Here is an 18,541-nt window from a genome sequence, read left to right as displayed (position 1 = left end):
CAGGGGTTCGCTATAGCTAGAGGGGTGGGGCCCAGATTGTATCTCGGCTACCCACCAATTTCTTGTAAATTAATTGACTCTGAAGGTTTTTTTTATATTTTTATTATAATAATAATAATTAATAATAATACATTATTATTATTATTATTATTATTATTATTATTATTATTATTACTTGTTGTTGTTGTTGTTGTTATTATTGTTATTATTATTATTATTATTATTATTATTATTATTATTATTATTATTATTATTATTATTATTATTATTATTATTATTATTATAACAAAACCTACAGAGTCAATTAATTTACAAGAAATTGGTAGGGAGCCGAGATACAATCTGGGCCCCCACCCCTCTAGCTATAGCGAACCCGATCCTACTGAAGATGTGAGCAGCTGCACGAGCACCAATATCCTGAGACTTAGCGAACGCCTGAACCCGCTTCAGCAACGCAATATCATCCTTGTCTAATTCCCCTAATGAAGAAAAGGAGAAAGGAAGAAAACCATAGCCAATAGCCCTACAACGTGCCCCATACTTGTCCCGCTTTCGCTGAGCCGCCGCCGACACAACACGACCAGGAACGAAGTCAGACAACCCCGAATGTGTCAAAGGAGAAGACCCCGTCAAGTTGACACATACATCACGACCTCTATCCCAGGAATAAAGCAACACATCTGCTAGTCGTAGCGCCCCCTCGTTCCCACCAGTCAACCCAACGTTAACCTCCTTTCGAGCAGAAATCCCAGACCGAAAACAAATATCAACAAGGGTGTCACGAACAACGTTGTGCCGATGTTTAATACCTACTATCCCAGCACAAGATACTGCATGATCCCCATAAATATCTCCATCAAAAACCCTTGAGCAAGTAGAACACGGTGCTGAAACGGAGAACAAAGGAACACCCAATCGATAGCAAAGAACACTACGGTAAGTCTTACCATTCATAGTCTGACCTAAACCCGATATCGGAACCGTTCGCAACCAGGCCGAAGAGTGATTCCCCTGTTGGGACTTCCATAAGGCAACCTGACGCGGAGATATTATTATTATTATTATTATTATCATTATTATTATTATTATTATTATTATTATTATTATTATTCTTGTTGTTGTTATTGTTATTGTTATAATTATTATTGTTATTATTATTATTATTATTATTATTATTATTATTATTATTGTTGTTGTTGTTGTTGTTGTTGTTGTTGTTATTGTAATATCTAATCCCTAACCTATAAAAGCACCTAGTCACAAATAAGAAGTGCCCAAAAATTCTGATTTCCTTATGAACAGTGTTATGCCAAAATTGGCCTTAAATTTTGCCTTGACTTTGCTTATCTACAGTGGTCTGATTGTTTTGCCCTCTAATTATTTTACATGTGCACATGGGTGGTCTCTTTCCTCTGCACTTCCCAGTATTTCTCGAGTCTGGGCGCATAGTGCCTTTGGGCGAGCTATGTAAATAGGAGGGTAAGGAAGTAATTTCCGCTGATTTAATTTTTGCTTTTAGAAAAAGCTGACTCTCTAGTGGTACATTTTAATGTACCATTATGCATGTATAATGTACCACTAAAGTATAAGTTGTCTGTACTTTTTATGGACTATTACGAGTGTAGTGGTACTTTTTACCATCCTATAAGTGTCAACTTCTGGAAAAAACTGACTCTCTAATGGTACATTATAATGTACCATTATGCATTGTGTAAAAAAAAATGTACCATTATACATGTATAATGTACCACTAAATTATAAGTTATCTGAATAGTACTTTTTAATTGCAAAATTGTCATCCCATCCTATATGCAGTGAAATCAATAGGCACTATGCGCCAAGACTTAACCGTGTTTCTCTTCTTCTCTCTCCTTAAGGGCTTTCAAGCCTTGCGTTAAAGAGGGCGCCCCCATTTATATTCTTGATAAACAGGCGAAGTTTATATTGTCAAGCTGGCGATGGCCACGGTGTCAGCGCATGCTTACCAGGATATGATATGGTTGGTGAGGATTTCCACGTAGTGAAACGGCGCCTTTTCAAAATAATGGAGGTTTGCAAAGCGTTAAGTAACGTTGACTTATGCAGAGCTTGAGTTTTAACAAATTGTTGGTTAGGGTTGTTTATACATGGCCAAATCAAAGCTGTTTCTGTAGGAGCAGCAAGCGGGTGTGGAGGGAACGTAGGCAAGTTGGGATAGAGGGTTTAGAGGTAGTTCGTAAGATCGTCGTTGTCGTCGCCTCTGCCGTAGCCGCTGCAATCGCCTTTCAGCTACCTGTATAGTAAGTGAAGTGTTGAATTTAACTTTTTATGTAATATATTTCAAAAGTAGGATTTACGGTGATAGTGTAGACGTGAATGCGCAGTTTATTAGTCGATGTATATTGTTACTCAAAGTATGTATCCCGTGTAATTATGTATTTTGCGAATTATGGAGAACCATGGGAAAAATAGTTGATTTTCGCAAATTTTTTTATTCTGTTATACTGGTCTAACTTGCTGGGAAATAATGTTTGAGAAATTTTATAGTTTGAAGATTTCAAGTATATTTGATTAACAACTCCCAATCACAATCAGTGCATAATATCTTGAACCACCTGAAAAATATATGACTTGTAATTGTAATTGTTAGATAAGTAATTGGTAATTTCGTTGGTTGAATAAGATTCCTAATGGTTATTTTCGTGTTAGATATTGATTGGGTGATTATGAAAAAGTGAAATAGTTATTGGTGTATATGGGTGTATTGGCGAAATATGTAGCGAAAATACCATGTTGGAATGTTTATAATGGTGGTTTTTATTGTATTGTTTTGATGTTGGAATGTTTATAATACTTGATCGTAGGTTATTGTGTGTTGTAGTCCCGAATAATCATGTATGTAGAAATATCAAATTCCTTTATTGTGTCTTATAGGGGTTTAATTCAATGCAAGATTGAGAATGGTGGAATTAGCAGTTGTTGGTGTCGAAGGGGATAGTAGCATGTTTGATAATGGCACCGGCGTGAACCAACATTTTCCCACAATTGATGAAGAGGATTTGGGAGATGGATTAAGTCCCGTTACAGGTCTCGGTGAATTAGACCCATCAATGGAGGGGTTTACAACCCCTATTATGAACATAGGTGGACAACACTATACTTCACCAATAAGAACATCTGAGACGGTACAAACGAATGTAGTGAGCAATCACATTGGTGTAGTCACTTTTGTGGAGGCTCCTAGGTTGGGAATGGTGTTTAGGACTTGGCAAGAAGTAGAAGAATATTACAAAGAGTATGCACAACAAAAAGGGTTTGGGGTAAGCAGGGTTGCAGGAGTGTATTCTAATAAGTCTGGTGCTAGAGATAGGATTGCCACGACATGGAGGTGTGAGTGCTGGGGTAGACCTGACATGAGGGTTGTAAGGGAAGCCAAAAAAAGGGCAAAAGCCATGGAAGTTGTTTGGCCAGTAGGGACGGTTGGGGGACTCGTATGTGAAGATGAATTGAGTAAGAGGAAGAGAAAGTCAAAGAAATGTGAATATAAGGCAATGATATATGCGGGTCGTTCTAGCGATGGTGATTGGGTGATTAGAAAAGTTGAATTGGAGCGCTCGAACCATGAGCCTAAACCTGAGGATGCAAATCTTGTGAAAGAGTACCCAATGAAGAAAATAACCTCGAGTGTTAGGAAGAAGTTGTTGACCTTGTTTGATCAGGGTGTACCTGTATCCCAAATCACGGTAAACCTTAAGTGTTAACAATTCACTTATAGGGCATAGAATTATATCGGAGCATCTTAAGAATTTAAAATTACTTTAGTGTTATCAATGGAATTTTAGTGTCGCATAAGTCGATATTGGCTAAACATAAATGATCAATATGGACTCGTTAGTAACACATGGGAAATGATACATGTAATTTCAAAGATATTTGGAATAAACAGATAGAATGAACGATAATCAAGATAGAATGTGTACGCCTAAGGGAAAAGAAAATACGTATTACATAGTTCGTTACAAACCTCGTTCGTTGTATTTACTATAATTAACTTTCTCAATACTATTGAAAACAATAATTACTCCACGTACAAGGAATATTACAATCCAAAGATCAAAACTCATACAAATAATTCAAATGTGACTCAAGCAATAGGACCAAAAAAGCCTATTGCCTGGGACACCGCACACACCACGCTTCATGTCAAAGTTTATAACTTCTAAGACATAAATTAATCTTAAATTAAGATGGTTCCAAATAACCCACAAGTAGACATCTATGTAGAGATAATATGAAATGTATTCAGTAAAATCTACAAAAAAAATGAATTCGTCCCTTATAACCCAAATTAAAACAATAAATTGTTAGTCCAATATATATACACAAAATAAAAAAAAAATAATAAAAAAAAACTCTAATTAAGATAATGACCAACCCAAAGTACCTTTAAAGTTAATTATCATAAGGTGCAAGAAAAGTTTATTCAAAATATCAATTGTGTAAAAAACATATGCAGGGATTCGAACCCTACACCAATTGTCAAGAAAAGGCACCATGTTCATTACCATCTCAGCCAAGTGTTTGTTCTGTAACAAATCGTATAACACAATCCAAGTAATTCCTAATGGCTACAACCTCCTGTAGCCATAACTACCTACCCCCCCTCCCTCCCTGAAATTACAATAAAACCCTTACCCACACCCCACTAACCATATAGTTACCAGATGCACTTACCCCCCTCCCACTAACCATGGTAATTGCAAAAAAAAAAAAAAAAAAAAAATCAAAAACATCATTTCAACACCATTTCTACAAATTCTCTCTCATCAAAACCAAAAATTCGTAAGAAACTCACTACAAATTGCTTCAAAATTACTGCAAATTGCATCAAAACTTCAAAAATGTCTGACATTCAAGATGAAGTTCTTCAATTGCAACTAGATTCCGAAAAAGAAGAGTAAGAATTTGTTCATTTTAGTAGAATTTTGAGTGTAAACCCTAGATTTTATATTTTAATTTGCGTTTTGATATTCTAAAACAAAATCTACTATAATTACACTTATTTTTGTGCAAAGTAGACTAAAATCTACTATACTTGGTGGTCTTTTTGTAGACACGAAACTGGAAGAACACTTCGAAGATTCCGTCGGAGAAGACGGTTGTTGAACAAATGTTCATTTTCAGTAAATGTTCATTTTCATTTTGATAGATGTTCATTATGATATTAGTATATGATCATTTACATTCTTACCTTACATCTACTAGTGTTTATTATTGAGAGAAGATTACCCTAATTTTGTTTATGATCTTTACATATTAATGAATGTTTACTGGTATTTAAACACATGTTTATTTGAATGTAAATACGTACATGTTCGTTCTCATATTGAAAATATCCACATAGACTATAATAATACATGTCTAACTTCATATTAAATTATATGCTCATGAGTGTCATTTGAATATTATATTACATACATTTAGCTCTAATATTGATAGATGCTTATTCGAATTTGATACATAGATGTACATTTGGATATGTGTATATTCATACATATATTAAAGTATGTTCATTCATATGTCAAAAAATGTTCAAAAATAAATAACCTATTGTTCATTCATCATTAACCTTTGATGATTCTATTTTAAAATATAATTTAATCTTATGGTATTTTATCCACATTTAATATCAATACAGATTAAGTTGTATTTTGACATATTGAATTATTATTTTTAATGGTCATTTACATTTATAGATATTCATTTGAATTTTTTTTATATATGTTCTTTTTCATATTAATAAATGTTCATTTATAATTTAATACATGTTCATTTAGATTTTTTACGTTTTCATTTTCATATTGAAATATTTTTATAATTTTATAATGTGTTCATTTCTAAATTTGCAATTATTATTAATGCGTAAAAGTCAATTTTGAATCCTTAGATTTAACGTACTTTTGTTTGGAATGCGTTGTATTAATTTTTTTTTTTAAAATAACCTTGTTCGATCTCTTATTGTAAAGGATAATCAAGTAAGGAAGCTGAAGGAGATAAATATATTGTGCTCATTTTATATATTTCATGGAAAATACACACACACACACACACACATATATATATATATATATTAGAGGTGCAACAAGGAGGATACACATATATATACACTTTATTGTATCAAATGTAACAAAGAAGTTCATTTAACAAGACACATATGTATATTTGGTTCACTTTCATGTTTATGAAACAATTATTACATATAATAGTATAGTTATATAGAAATGCGTTATTATTGTAATTAAATTAAATTTATTTTATATTGGAAATTATTTTTTAACAACGTTTTATTTAAATAAGTAGAATTCTAAGATGTATGTATTTGTATACTATACATCTTACTATGAAACTTACACATAGCTTTTGAAATGAACATTTGATGATACAAAAATGAACATTTATATTACTGGAATATAAATGTTCATTATCAAGAAGTCATATGTTCATTTTCAGAATGAAATATGTTCAATTACGTAACAGTTATAACGAAATACAATAAAATGTTCATAACCAAAAAGGCAAATGTTTAGTGTCAAAACAAAATATGTTCAGTTACATATCACTTATCAGAAAAAAATTAAGCTCGAACAAATATATATTCTTTCAATCCAAATTCTTACTTATTATTATTTGCTAACCTATTCGCTACATTAGTGTCAAAAAAAAGCTAACAACCTATCATACTTAGAAGAAATATGTTGACTAGCTACCACGTTGAACACTTTGACCATCTCTTGAAACACTTGGAGGAACATGAAAATTTTTTGGAACACTTGGACGAAATTGAACCTTTTTTCTTGGCACACTTAAAGAAACTTGGACATTACTTGGAGCACTTGAAGGAACTTGGCCTTTTCTTGGAGTACGGACTTGGACAATACTAAACTCTTTCTTAAAAGCATGTTCATTGTACCTTTCATAAGCTTCTTGTTCAAAATTAAAATCTTAAAAAGTAACTCTGATTTAGTTGCTTCTTCATATAGAATTTCATCATTAGCACCCACTGCATAAGTTTTTAAAAATGAACATAATCAATAACATATATGTACAAATACAAAACAATACATATATAAATGATCATTTAGCATTATCAATTTGATCAAAATAATAAAATAAAATAAAGTACTAAATATTTAAAATATAATTTAAACAACTATAACAGAACATTAGTTTGAATCATAATGATCATTTAGAATTATGAAATTGATCAAATTTATAAAACTGTTAAAAAAACACAAAAACGTATATAAAAAATATAAACAATTACAGAATACATCTACTTAATCACAATCAACAATCATTAAACTAAAAACAGCAAACAAGCTTGAATTATAAATCATACTGATCGAAATAAGAGACAAAATTAATTAAAATAAAACTTCAATTCACTTGAATTATAACAGCAAACCAAATTGAACTAAAACAGAGGCTAAATTGATTAAAAAAAAACTTGAAAATTGAATAAAATCAACAAACAATTTAAAACAAAACAGTTAACAAAATTGAATCAAACAATCGACCAGCAAGCATGAATCGAAATCAGAGACAAAATTGATCAAAATTGAACTTAAATTAAATTGAATAGTAACAGCAAACATTAATCGAAATTATAAAACAACTCACGCTGATCAACGAATGAATCAAGCAATCGGCCACAAGCAGGAAAAATAACTTCGCAATCACGATTAAATTCGGCAATCGAAGAATGCAGTACTTCATTACGAAAAATAACTTTACAATCACGTTCAAATTCAGCAATTGAAGAATGCAACACTTCATTATCACAATCAATGATTCATCCATGAATAAGAGGAAAAAAAAACGTGATTAAAAGAGAAAAAATGTTGAAGAAGAGAGAGAAAATGCAAAAAAAAAAAAAAACGAACGAAAAACAGATAAATAGGTTTTGAATCATATATATAAATGACTTGAGAAATAAGAAAAAGGAAAAAAAAAAAACAGAAACAGAGTAAACGGCGTAGTATAATGGGGGGAGTAGACAGCATTGGCTATTGGGGGTTGTAGGTAAAAATTTTAACAGTCCAAGTATGACACTATTCGTTTTTGTTTGGGCCACGAATAGAATCCAGAACCCATGTGATTTTGGGCTACTCCCTTAATAACCCATCATAGTCATTGGGTCTTAGTTGTGGAATCAATTCAGGAAATCTAATTCTTTCTTATATAAGGAAGAATATAAGTATTTTCAATTATAGTTTCAAGCTTTAAAAAACTAGATATATTTATTCAATATGTGTTATGTTAATAATGATGCATCAAAATCATGGTTTGATTCCAAAAAGATACATTATTATTATGTTTCAACTTTACTGCTGGGAATGCATGCTATAACTCTTAACTCTACTACTTAAGCAGCTCATTTTAGATTTTCAAGTTATAGTATTATGTAGAATATGTTAATGGTTTAATGGTTTGTTGCATAACTAAAGCAAATATCTTCAAGTGCAAATGTTGAATCAAACCCAGCGCACCGTAACGCATTGTATACTTGAAATTATAAATGAGATCATATATCCATGATAAATTGAAATTTTAAATGAGATCGTATATCTAGGACAAAACGGTTTAAAGTAAAGTGGACATCTCAGCCCCGAATCTGGTTGCTCAACATGGGCCTTATTATCTATGTGGCTCATTATGTTAACATTTGTCAATGCAGTGTAACTAAACTGGTTTACAGAAGAGTTTATAGTTTTACAACGAATAAGGCCCATAGTACAATTACAAAGTTCGTGCCCATGACTAAAAAATCAACAGGTCAGGGGATATACTGCCGCTTCCGTCGGACAAAATTAGTGGTACTCCTCCTCCGCTCCCTAGTCGTATGAACCAAATTCGATACATCCTAAAACAAACCAAATGTCTATCCACAGTCAATCAGTGTACCAGGTGCCCAAGACATGCCACATTTACCAACAACTCACATTGTATAGTATATTGGCTGGAGGACCTTCAGTGTCCCTGGCATGCCGTGTATGCCATTCCCCATAAGCAACATCAAGAACCTGCCCAACATTAACAACAATAAAGTTAAGGAGGAACTGTAACCCATTCCGGTCAGGTTTACTAATTCACTTACCCCCAGCTTGCTATAGTCACCGGTACTAAGCTTATCCTCCTTTGCTGCGTCCGCAATTTGTTTCATTGTCCAAACCTTCACCCGAGGAAACACATCCCACTTCACAGGTTTCCTATCAAGCCTATCCAAATAGTAAATCTGCAACAACATCACACTCTATTATTTTCAGCCAAGACTTTGGTAAACACTATTACAAGTAAACACAAATTAAAGGGTTTGGGATCATACCACAGCAAAAAAGAACAACCCCTACAACCATTGGCATAACCTGTGGCGTAAAATCTCCAGGCAAAGTTTGATACACTATCCATTAGTTTGTTCAACACTAAATCACACCAATCATAATCCGCACAGTCCATAGCGCAACTTAATGCGGGAACTAAATCAGAGGCTAGTCTAGGTGATTGTGTAGGACATAACACCATTTGCAAGGCAACAAAAAGAAATAATGACTTAAATTCTTCTTCTTCTGCAAGGATCAAAGTGACTCTCCAACCTTTCTAGCAACCCTGAATTTACAGGTATACCAACAGATATATACACACGGCCACATCGTGTACTGGATTTGGTCAACCAAGAACGCACATATTTCAACAACAATTTCTCAACTTTAGTCCGTACTTCAGGAGTCATTGTTTTAGGTGATGGTACAAACCTTGACCCATTGGGCAGACTAAATATCCAACGCACTTGGTTCTTTGAAAGCCATAACACTCGACCATCCGAAGCAACAAAACCTTTATTGATAGGGTCAATTCGCGTCATTATCCAGTGCTAATTGCCTAGGTAAATGCATATCCGACACAAAATGGAGGAGACCGCCAAATCCCATCTCCGTCACCCACCTAGTCCTTGTTTCATCAAATTTTTGGCATATGCGCCCAAATGTCTCGATTCTACAACTCATGTTGGGTGGCTATAATCACAAGGTCATCATTTCAAGTTAGAAGTACTAAAACCATTGCCTAATCACATCACATGAACCAAATTTATACTCACCCAACCACACAACATAGATTGTTGTCTTAGAACTTCACCCCTAGCTTTCACCTTACCACCTTGGCTTAGGGTATCATCCTAACAGCATAAACCGAAATAAGGGATACACACAATGATCGGATGAATCAGAATTATCAACCATTACTCAATTTACAATCAGTTAACATATCAATCAGCATTTATACGCCTCTCAATTTACAATATATAACCAGATTAATCAACATTTCCAAATTACTAATATTCCCCATTCAGCCAAATTATTATCACCGCTAAAGGATTAATCAACATTCCTGAACAGTTACTCAAATGATACTTACCTTAAACAATCCGGGGTGTATGGATATCAAAGTCCAGTTTACACCATACCTGGAACCCTACATTTACAGAAACATTTTGGATATGTTAAATGCAGTCTAACATACTATTGTTTCCACCAAAAATGTTGCAATTACCTCAGACTTCCTTTTCCTTTTCATGGATATGACTTGTACATCATCGTCCTCCTGCACATTTCACCAGTTCATTTTTTCCAGTCACTCATGCCTACCTTTAAAGCCATCTGGTGAACGAAATAAAATACAACATTATACACATGAATTATACCTCTTCGATTTCTTCGTAGCTCGAATTTCCATTTCCAACCAATCGTTCCTCCATGCTTGCTAGATTCCTGATAACAATTTATCTGTCTTATTCAATTACTAGTTCGCACAAATTAATTCCAAAAACAATTACAAAGAACTACTCAATTTAATTCCAATTTCGACAATTTCATTTCAAGCAACACTTACAAGCAGGTGATTGACTCGCAAACAGCGCCAATTACCGTCGCCACTTAGCAAGGATTCCACTAACAATGCTAATTCAAGATCCCCTGGGTTATGCGATTGAGTTTCCCTATTTCTGTGATCCTGATCAATTTGATTTTTTTTATTCCGCAAACTACAGAAAGCACCCCCTTCTTACCTTACTGTAATTTCCCCCAATTTCGAAAAACCCTAACGTCGTAAACAAATCCGTTACTTTTTCCTTAAACGTTGACCTCTACCACTTTACAGATACATCATGACGTTTGTTTATATATTTGCTTACATGGACTCTCTAAAATATTACGTGGCTTTTTTGCCTTGTCATCCATGCCGATTTTACACACCTACCCCTATATTAATGACAGAATTGACCATTTTACCCCTTTTGATTTGCAAATTTTGTTTATCAAATATATAAACAAAAATTGATACAGATACTGATCTGAAGAAAAATCCATCGATTCTCATCGCCAAGGAGCCAATCAACGTCCTCTGCATCTTCAATCCATCGGTTCAGAGCAAAGACTGGATTAATTAGATTTTAACACAATTACCAAATTCAATTGCATTACCTTGATTCCCATTAATCCTATAGCAAGGTAGCTTAGATTGCTCCAGGCACTTCTCCAATTTTTCAATTCTTTTGGGATTATTTACAATTTGTTAATTTACTTTGGGTTTTGATTAAAATTTTTGATTTTTTTTCCTTTATTTTTTGTTGGGTTATTTCATGAAGTACAGTGTCTGGTGCCGTCTTCTAAAGGAACACTCAAAAGAGAATCCATCATTGAGGTAATATTTTTTGTTTTTAATCATCGAAAATCGATTTCACAATCTGGGTTGTTCTTTAATTTTTTCCACGTTTTGTTTTGTTTTGTTTTATTTCCGGTGAACCGAGGAGAAAGAAAGTATCTGCTCCAGATGGTTCTGGATCTTGGCACCATACTTACAGTAGTAAGCAGAAATCTTTGGGTCTTTTGTGAAATGTTGATCTTCTTTATTCACACTGGTATTTCAACCGTCTAAGGTAAGCCAGATAGTAGCTCTTCATTTGCTTCTAATGATCTAATTTGTAAAGAATATCAGAAAATACCATGGGTCGAGTGCTCAAAGCTGCTCAAACATCTGCCTCTCTCAAATTATCAAATCGCTCTTTGAGGTAATTTGTTTTCTCGGTTTTATGGATTAAATCTCTGTAAAATAATAAAGTTCAATTTTTTTTTTCACTATATTTCTTGGTTGTTGGTATTGTCAATTTTGTGAAATGCAACTATTTTTGACCAATTTTGTTGTATTTCTAATGAATTATGATTAAACAACATATTAGATTTGAATTTTTATAAGTTTTATTCATGTAGTGTGTCATTGCTTGCATCAACAATGTCGAGTTTATTAAAGATTAAATTGAAATTGATGCTGAGTTTATTAATCTACACTGGTTTTTGAAATTAATTTCGTTTGAATTGAAAGATGAGGTAATGAGTGTGATTGGTTTGAGTTGCTAGACTACTATTTTTATGAGCACTGATTTCGTTTATTTTGTATTTTGGACACTAGGACTAGGCTACTTTGTAGCATTCGTCTCCTCTTAATGGGTCTAGAACTTTAGGACTTGATTTTAGTAGTTTGCTATGTTGTTAGTGGGATAGCATCAGGGTCTTGATCTCGGCAGCAACTAGCGAGTGCTGATTACATTTAGTTTGACTTATTTCCTCATACTACTTTGATACGCGGAGTACATTGTAAAGGAAGATTTGGATTAGATCCCCATAAAAGACTTCAATATTAATTTCTACATAAATTAAATGAGGAAAGTTTATAACATTACAAATGAATTCTCAGATTTGGTAGCTTAATTAAATTAGTGGATATTTTTATATCTCTTTGGCTTACATTATGTTCAAATAGAATAAATGCATTCCGTTTTTCAAATTTACAAATCCAAAGGAAGTTAGGTATGCAGTGCTCTAATGCAGTGCAATAGTTTTATTAGATCAACACTTTTTCTTTTCTTTTCTCTTTTCCATGTTTTCCATGGCGAACCATTTGAACTTGTAAAGTGGAGATCTCTTTAAAGTAGGAAGGGAAATACACGATTTATTGTTATGTTTGCATGTGTATAATCAGACACTATTAATCATCAATTAACAAGTTCATATATTAGTCGAATTAGCTTTCTGAGAAATATTCATTCAATCTTGTTCTGATTCATTGACAGTTCCTAGAAGCATCATTTGCATGATGTGGGTATAACCTATAAGAATCAATGGTTAATTTGAACCCTGAGCCATGGCCGACTCCTCCTCACTCTTACATCCTTGCTAATTGAAACCATTGGCATTTTCTGATGAGTTTGTAATTGATGATCGAATTGGTAGTGGTAATCCGTACTTCTGGTTTGCACGAGTATTATATATTTTACTGTCAAGTGTCAACCAATACTAACCTCCACTTTGACTGTCTATCAATTTTCATGTAATAGGCATATCTAGGAAATAATCAAAGCATATCCTCTATATGATTTGCTTTCCTGAGCTGTTTAATTAAATTATTGGTCATGACTCATGAAGTTACCATACTTACCAAAGCTAGGAAAGTTGCAGCAGAATTGGAAAGAGAACTAGATTTTATGATGTATGTGTAAATATTACTTGATATGAAACGGTCATGGCCTCATGGGTGTACTTGTAACTAAACCTTCCATTGATGCCCATTACTACTCTTTGGTCAATTATATAGCCCATGCTCGTGCTTGCATTTTATGACCCAAAAACTGTTATGAGCTACAACTTGTAAATTTTTTCATGTTTACAAATTTCTGTCCAACTTCTTTAAAACTTAGCTTCAGATCTTAGTTTGGTCATAACTAAAATTGGATCAACCACTCCGGATAGTCTCTCTTCTTTTCTTTGTTGAATGAATTTCTTTCGAGGAGGCTACAAATTTGTGTAGTGTTGGCTGCCTTGACAGAATGCTTTTCTTTCTGTTTGGTACCTTATCTGCATCTGTCCTGTACAATATGCTGTACTCTGTTAGGCTTAGCGCACCCTAATCATCAGTCCTTGGTGAGAGCAATGCACCTCTCTAACCTTGTTCTTCAATTTACTCCCTAAAGAGTTTCTGAACAGGTTGTAAGTTGATTTGTAGTTTGTTTTAATATGGTATTCTAAGTTGAACTCTTTGACACTTGAACTAGACTTCTGAAAAAGAATACATAATATATAAGGCCCTTGAGATGAGGTCTTACCATTATACAAGTTGCATCGGACTTTATTAGTAATGTGATACCAGTTTGCCTCAGATTTAATTAGAATTTCTCAAAGTCTTAGGGGCTGATGAAGTTCCCGACTATAAGACTGAAGAACGGGTACTTAATTTCAATTTGAGAACATCCTATTTGTATAGGCCAGGGCTACTATTGATTCTATTTTCATTTTTTTTATTAGTTTATATGGTGTTTTTATTGTTTTTTGTGTAATTTTTTTGGTGGGTTTGTTTTAATGCTCTTTTTTTTTTTTTTGGGATTTTTTTTCCTTAGTTTATTTTGAGAATTCCTTAGTGGGTGACTATTTAAGTATTCAACGCTACATTGTTAAAATCTGGGGTTTATCCTCTATTTTGAGTTTTTATATATTTATGTGGTAACCCTCCTGCTTATGGTTCATGATTCTTAATTACCTCCCCCCCCCCCCCCCCCACACACACACACACACATAATTCACGATTTCAAATTTTGAATCTTTCCTGGAGCATATGATGAAATTTATCTTTGAATGTCTCAGCATTTTCTTGAATTGTTCTCTTCTGCTATCCTTTTTGTTTCCATATAATCCTCTCTGCCCCATATTAGTCATGTTATTTAGTAAATGGAAAACATTAGATAAAATCATTTATCATTATTAGTTAAGAAGCGTGTTGAGGCATTAAAACGCAAGGCTCATAAAACATTCACTTTGAATTGCTTAGTGCAGACTGGAATGGGATACTTAGCTCAGATAGTTGCGATTATGGCTGAAAAATCAAGCAAGCTTGGTGTTGCAGAATTCATGATAGCATTGAGCATATGAATGGAATTCCGGGTATATGATTGTGTGTCATATCTCAGGTAGAGGACCTTGAAGTTTTCAGGGGGATCATTCTGGGTTGGTTGTACGTACTGAAAACGAGGTACAGACTACTTTCCAGCAGAGATATATGGTAAGGATATAGCTTATAGGCTTATAGCCATGCTTTGTCCATGAGGTTTGTGCTTTGCCACAATTAGTGCAGCAAGGCTGAGAGTATGTTGTGTGTGGACTAGATAGGCATTGCTTTTATGTATTCATGTGTCTGCTTTGTGGTAGGCTGTAATGTGTCGGTAGTAGCGAGCTGGCTTGTGTTGTTGGATGGCAAGGGGTGTGAGTGATGGTTCAGAGCAACAAAAGTGGATAGATGAAACCAAATTTAACTACTTCGTTCCCGGTAAATGATTCTATAATATGATGCTTTGACTTCACCTTAGCATTAGGTTTTATTTTTTACTTTTCAAATTTCTGCTATGATTGGGTGTCGAATTATGGTATAATTTATGTTGAGTCCATTAAAGTTTTTGAAAAGCCTATTGCCTATTAGCTCAAATGGTTCGAGTCCTACATAGGTTGGAAATATATATAGTGATTTAATTAACTTTAATTATATGCATTAGTGGGCAAATAGCATGGATAGAACAAGTGTGTGGATAAAAGTCATAAAACAGAATAAATCTCAGCAAGTTTGGATATTGTCTGCAGAATGAGATAAGGCAACTCTCAATAAAAGGGGTAAGTCCTACGTATTACAAAATATGTAATACTTTAAAAGATTAACATCAAAAGTTTGAAGTATAAGGTGTAATTCTTGCTTAGAGGGATTTGTAGACAGAGGGAGTATAACTTGGTTTTACCGGGTGGGTGACAGGTTTGAGAAGGTGGGTATATGTGGCAGGGTGGGTGTGTATAGGGTGAATGGCTCTTAATTTATGCCTGGTCCATGACCAATGGCTGGGTATAGATTTTATGTCCTTTATTTACATCACTAACTTATGAACTCCTGCCCTTAGTGGTCTGCTGTCTCTCCTGCCGTTTCCCTGGTAATATGTGACATTGCAATCTTGCATGGATGTGTTCTGAAGTGTGATAGGAGTGTAGAAGTCCAAAGTTTTTCTTTATTTGTAATTTTTGTCATTAAGACAGGGACAAGCAAAAGAGTTTTCGCACTGTCAGAGCCAGATGATGAAGCATCGAACAGATGAACTTAATAGATCGGCTGTAGAGGTAACTCTTGCACACGAATCGTCAGATGCACCTAATAAAACAGAAGTAGAGAGACCTCCTGCACTCAAATCAGATGAACCTAACATAACAGCAGTAGAAGTTACTTCTGTACCTGAATCTCCTGTTGAGAGGTCTCAAAGTGCATCACATCCGACTTTGTTGTGATACTTATGGCAAGGGTTCTATGAATCAAAAAATTCTCTCTTGTTAAACATTTATTGTCACATTTACTGAAGTGCCTTGTTCTACCTTTGAATAATTATTTAGAGGTTGGACAGTAGAAGAGTTTTGTGTATAGAAGGATTCAGATTGAGCTAACTGCAACTGTGTGCTTGATAGGTTTTTCGATGTTGAGCACAATATAATTAGGATGTCTCCATTTGAAGAATTTGCGGGTTGCACCCCTTGGATCCAAGCATAGTTTCTCAAATAGAACATAGGAAGCTGTATAAATCCTTTTTCGCTACAAACTTGAACTATTACTATTTCTGAGGCAATGTAAATAATTAACTTCCTCCTTGAGTTCACTATTTTTTTTTTTTTTTTTTATTTATCCTAATTATAGATCTTCTCCCTTAAAATTAATGTAATGATCTATGTGTCATACTTTAATTATTGGGCTATTAAATGACCATTTTCCACTTGAATTATCCATTGATCTCCAAAAGTTAATTTAAGTCGTTGCCTCTAATAAGACTACTATCATATATGCAGAAATATATTAATGGAACCTGCTGTATAAATTAAGCATATATGCAGACGATAAATTAGGGCGATCCATACAAGAATTGATTCTCTATTTGTTAAGAACATGGATTCACACACCAATAAAAGACCCAAAACTTACAGCATTTAAGAACAGTACTAAAAAATTCAGATCATATAATTGGTAATTGAAGATTGAAGAATTCATACTCATATTATATTATCATAATAGCCCTAACTAATATGGGCACAAATCAAGAGATCACTTAAGAAAATTAGGATAATTAGGGAAATTATCTTAAGACAGAAAATTAAGGCAATTATCTTAGAATGTGAAAAAAAAAAAAAAAAAAGAGAGTGATAAAAAAACCGCTTAGTCTTTTATATCAAGATGTGAGTATGATGAGAAGAGGATCATAAGGACGCGAAAACTCGTGTAACTCCACCTAACAATAACTTGATCGAAGACTCAACTTCGATCTCCGGACTCTATGTATGAATCGATATGTATATGTCTAAATTACGTACTTTAGTAGATAATTTTTTTCTATAAATATGCGTAGCCTGAGTACTGTGCTTATGAACAGTGCATGCAATTCACTGTGCTTATACAATTCACTGTGCTTATAGACAGTGTGGAGACTTCTCTGCCCTTTCAAAATGTTTTGCTTCCACTTGCTGCTTCTTTCTCTCTCTTCTATCTCTCTCTTCTGATCCATGGAAGCGTGCACTGATTTTGCTCTTCTCATCTTCACATCTCCTACCACCCAAGCATGTCCTAGCATTTTCCCCAATTTTCCCTTATTCGATCAACATCATGAGTATCATGCCGCTATCTTTCCTTTGATCCAAAGAATTGTATTGATGTTCAATTGGTCTGCTATTAATGTGTTTTTAGGGTTTTTGAAAATGAAAATATGGATTTTTTATGGGTTGAATTATCAGATAACATTAACAAAATCATTATTGATGAGTAATATTATCAAGTCATAGTTTTTCTTATTTTTTAATGAGGTTATTGTGTGATTGTTTATCTGATTATCGATTTAATTTGTAAAAATATACAGTATTATTGTGGTCCTAATTATTTTGTTTACATTGGATCTTAGTAGTTTTGAATTTTGATTTTCTTATTAGGAAATTATTAGTGCATAATTTTGAAGTTTGTTGTTTTTATATAATTTGTGGTGGTTTGTTGTAGTTCAAAATTTTAAACTTAATTAAACTAGGGCAGCTAATGCGCGCGGTGCGCGCGGAGTAGCTTGTCCTTTCTTGATGTTTATATTAGGTTGTGTTTAAACTCTCCACGACATTAGGGTTTTAGAGAATATAATTTGATAAATTAATGGAATGAGTATATTGGATTGTGTTTAAACTTTTTGTTTTTCCGGCAGAACTTTTCCACTTGTTTACAACTTTTCCTAAAAAATATTTATACAGTTATTCAACAATGCAATATTGCAAAAACATCTACAAACTTAATTAAGAATAGATTAAATATAATTAAAAAATCATAGAGCACATATTACATACAAATAGAAGTAATTTAACATTGCATATGCATATAATAATGGAAAAGTTTTTCGGAGCATTTACTATTT

General features: G+C 33.6%; 1 protein-coding gene and 1 long non-coding RNA gene across 10 annotated transcripts; one reads left to right on the top strand and one right to left on the bottom strand.

Annotated features, from left to right (window-relative positions):
• Window positions 1–8,537: 8,537 nt before the first annotated feature.
• Window positions 8,538–11,148, bottom strand: LOC145572643 (uncharacterized). 4 transcript variants are annotated; one of them, XR_014096912.1, is made up of 8 exons: window positions 10,927–11,146; window positions 10,739–10,805; window positions 10,588–10,638; window positions 10,453–10,509; window positions 10,136–10,213; window positions 9,365–10,052; window positions 9,137–9,274; window positions 8,538–8,902 (listed from the first exon to the last, which is right to left on the bottom strand). XR_014096912.1 is itself a non-coding variant. In XM_081631602.1 (7 exons), exons 2-7 carry the CDS (start codon window positions 10,790–10,792, stop codon window positions 8,816–8,818), a joined length of 468 nt encoding a protein of 155 aa, XP_081487728.1. In that variant the 5' UTR covers window positions 10,793–10,820; window positions 10,927–11,148; the 3' UTR covers window positions 8,538–8,815. The 4 variants fall into 4 exon arrangements, 3 of the variants coding, with proteins under 3 accessions (XP_081487728.1, XP_081487727.1, XP_081487730.1); XM_081631602.1 differs by lacking the exons at window positions 9,365–10,052; window positions 10,136–10,213 and adding an exon at window positions 8,982–9,062 and having other exon boundaries at window positions 10,739–10,820; window positions 10,927–11,148; XM_081631601.1 differs by lacking the exons at window positions 9,365–10,052; window positions 10,136–10,213 and adding an exon at window positions 8,982–9,062 and having other exon boundaries at window positions 10,927–11,144.
• Window positions 11,149–11,402: 254 nt separating this feature from the next.
• LOC145572641 (uncharacterized) lies at window positions 11,403–16,978 on the top strand. 6 transcript variants are annotated; one of them, XR_014096909.1, is made up of 5 exons: window positions 11,403–11,543; window positions 11,681–12,103; window positions 14,916–15,141; window positions 15,288–16,408; window positions 16,505–16,975. It is a non-coding gene; the product is annotated as an uncharacterized LOC145572641 (long non-coding RNA). The 6 variants fall into 6 exon arrangements; XR_014096908.1 differs by having other exon boundaries at window positions 15,288–15,405; window positions 16,155–16,973; XR_014096911.1 differs by having other exon boundaries at window positions 14,911–15,141; window positions 15,288–16,978.
• The last annotated feature ends 1,563 nt before the right edge of the window (window positions 16,979–18,541 follow it).

Source organism: Chenopodium album, chromosome 12, assembly GCF_948465745.1.
Source record: "Chenopodium album chromosome 12, dcCheAlbu1.1, whole genome shotgun sequence".
Classification (NCBI taxonomy): Eukaryota; Viridiplantae; Streptophyta; class Magnoliopsida; order Caryophyllales; family Amaranthaceae; genus Chenopodium; species Chenopodium album.
The sequence above is the reverse complement of the archived record's forward strand: the minus strand, read 5'-3'. Positions and strand labels throughout refer to the sequence as shown.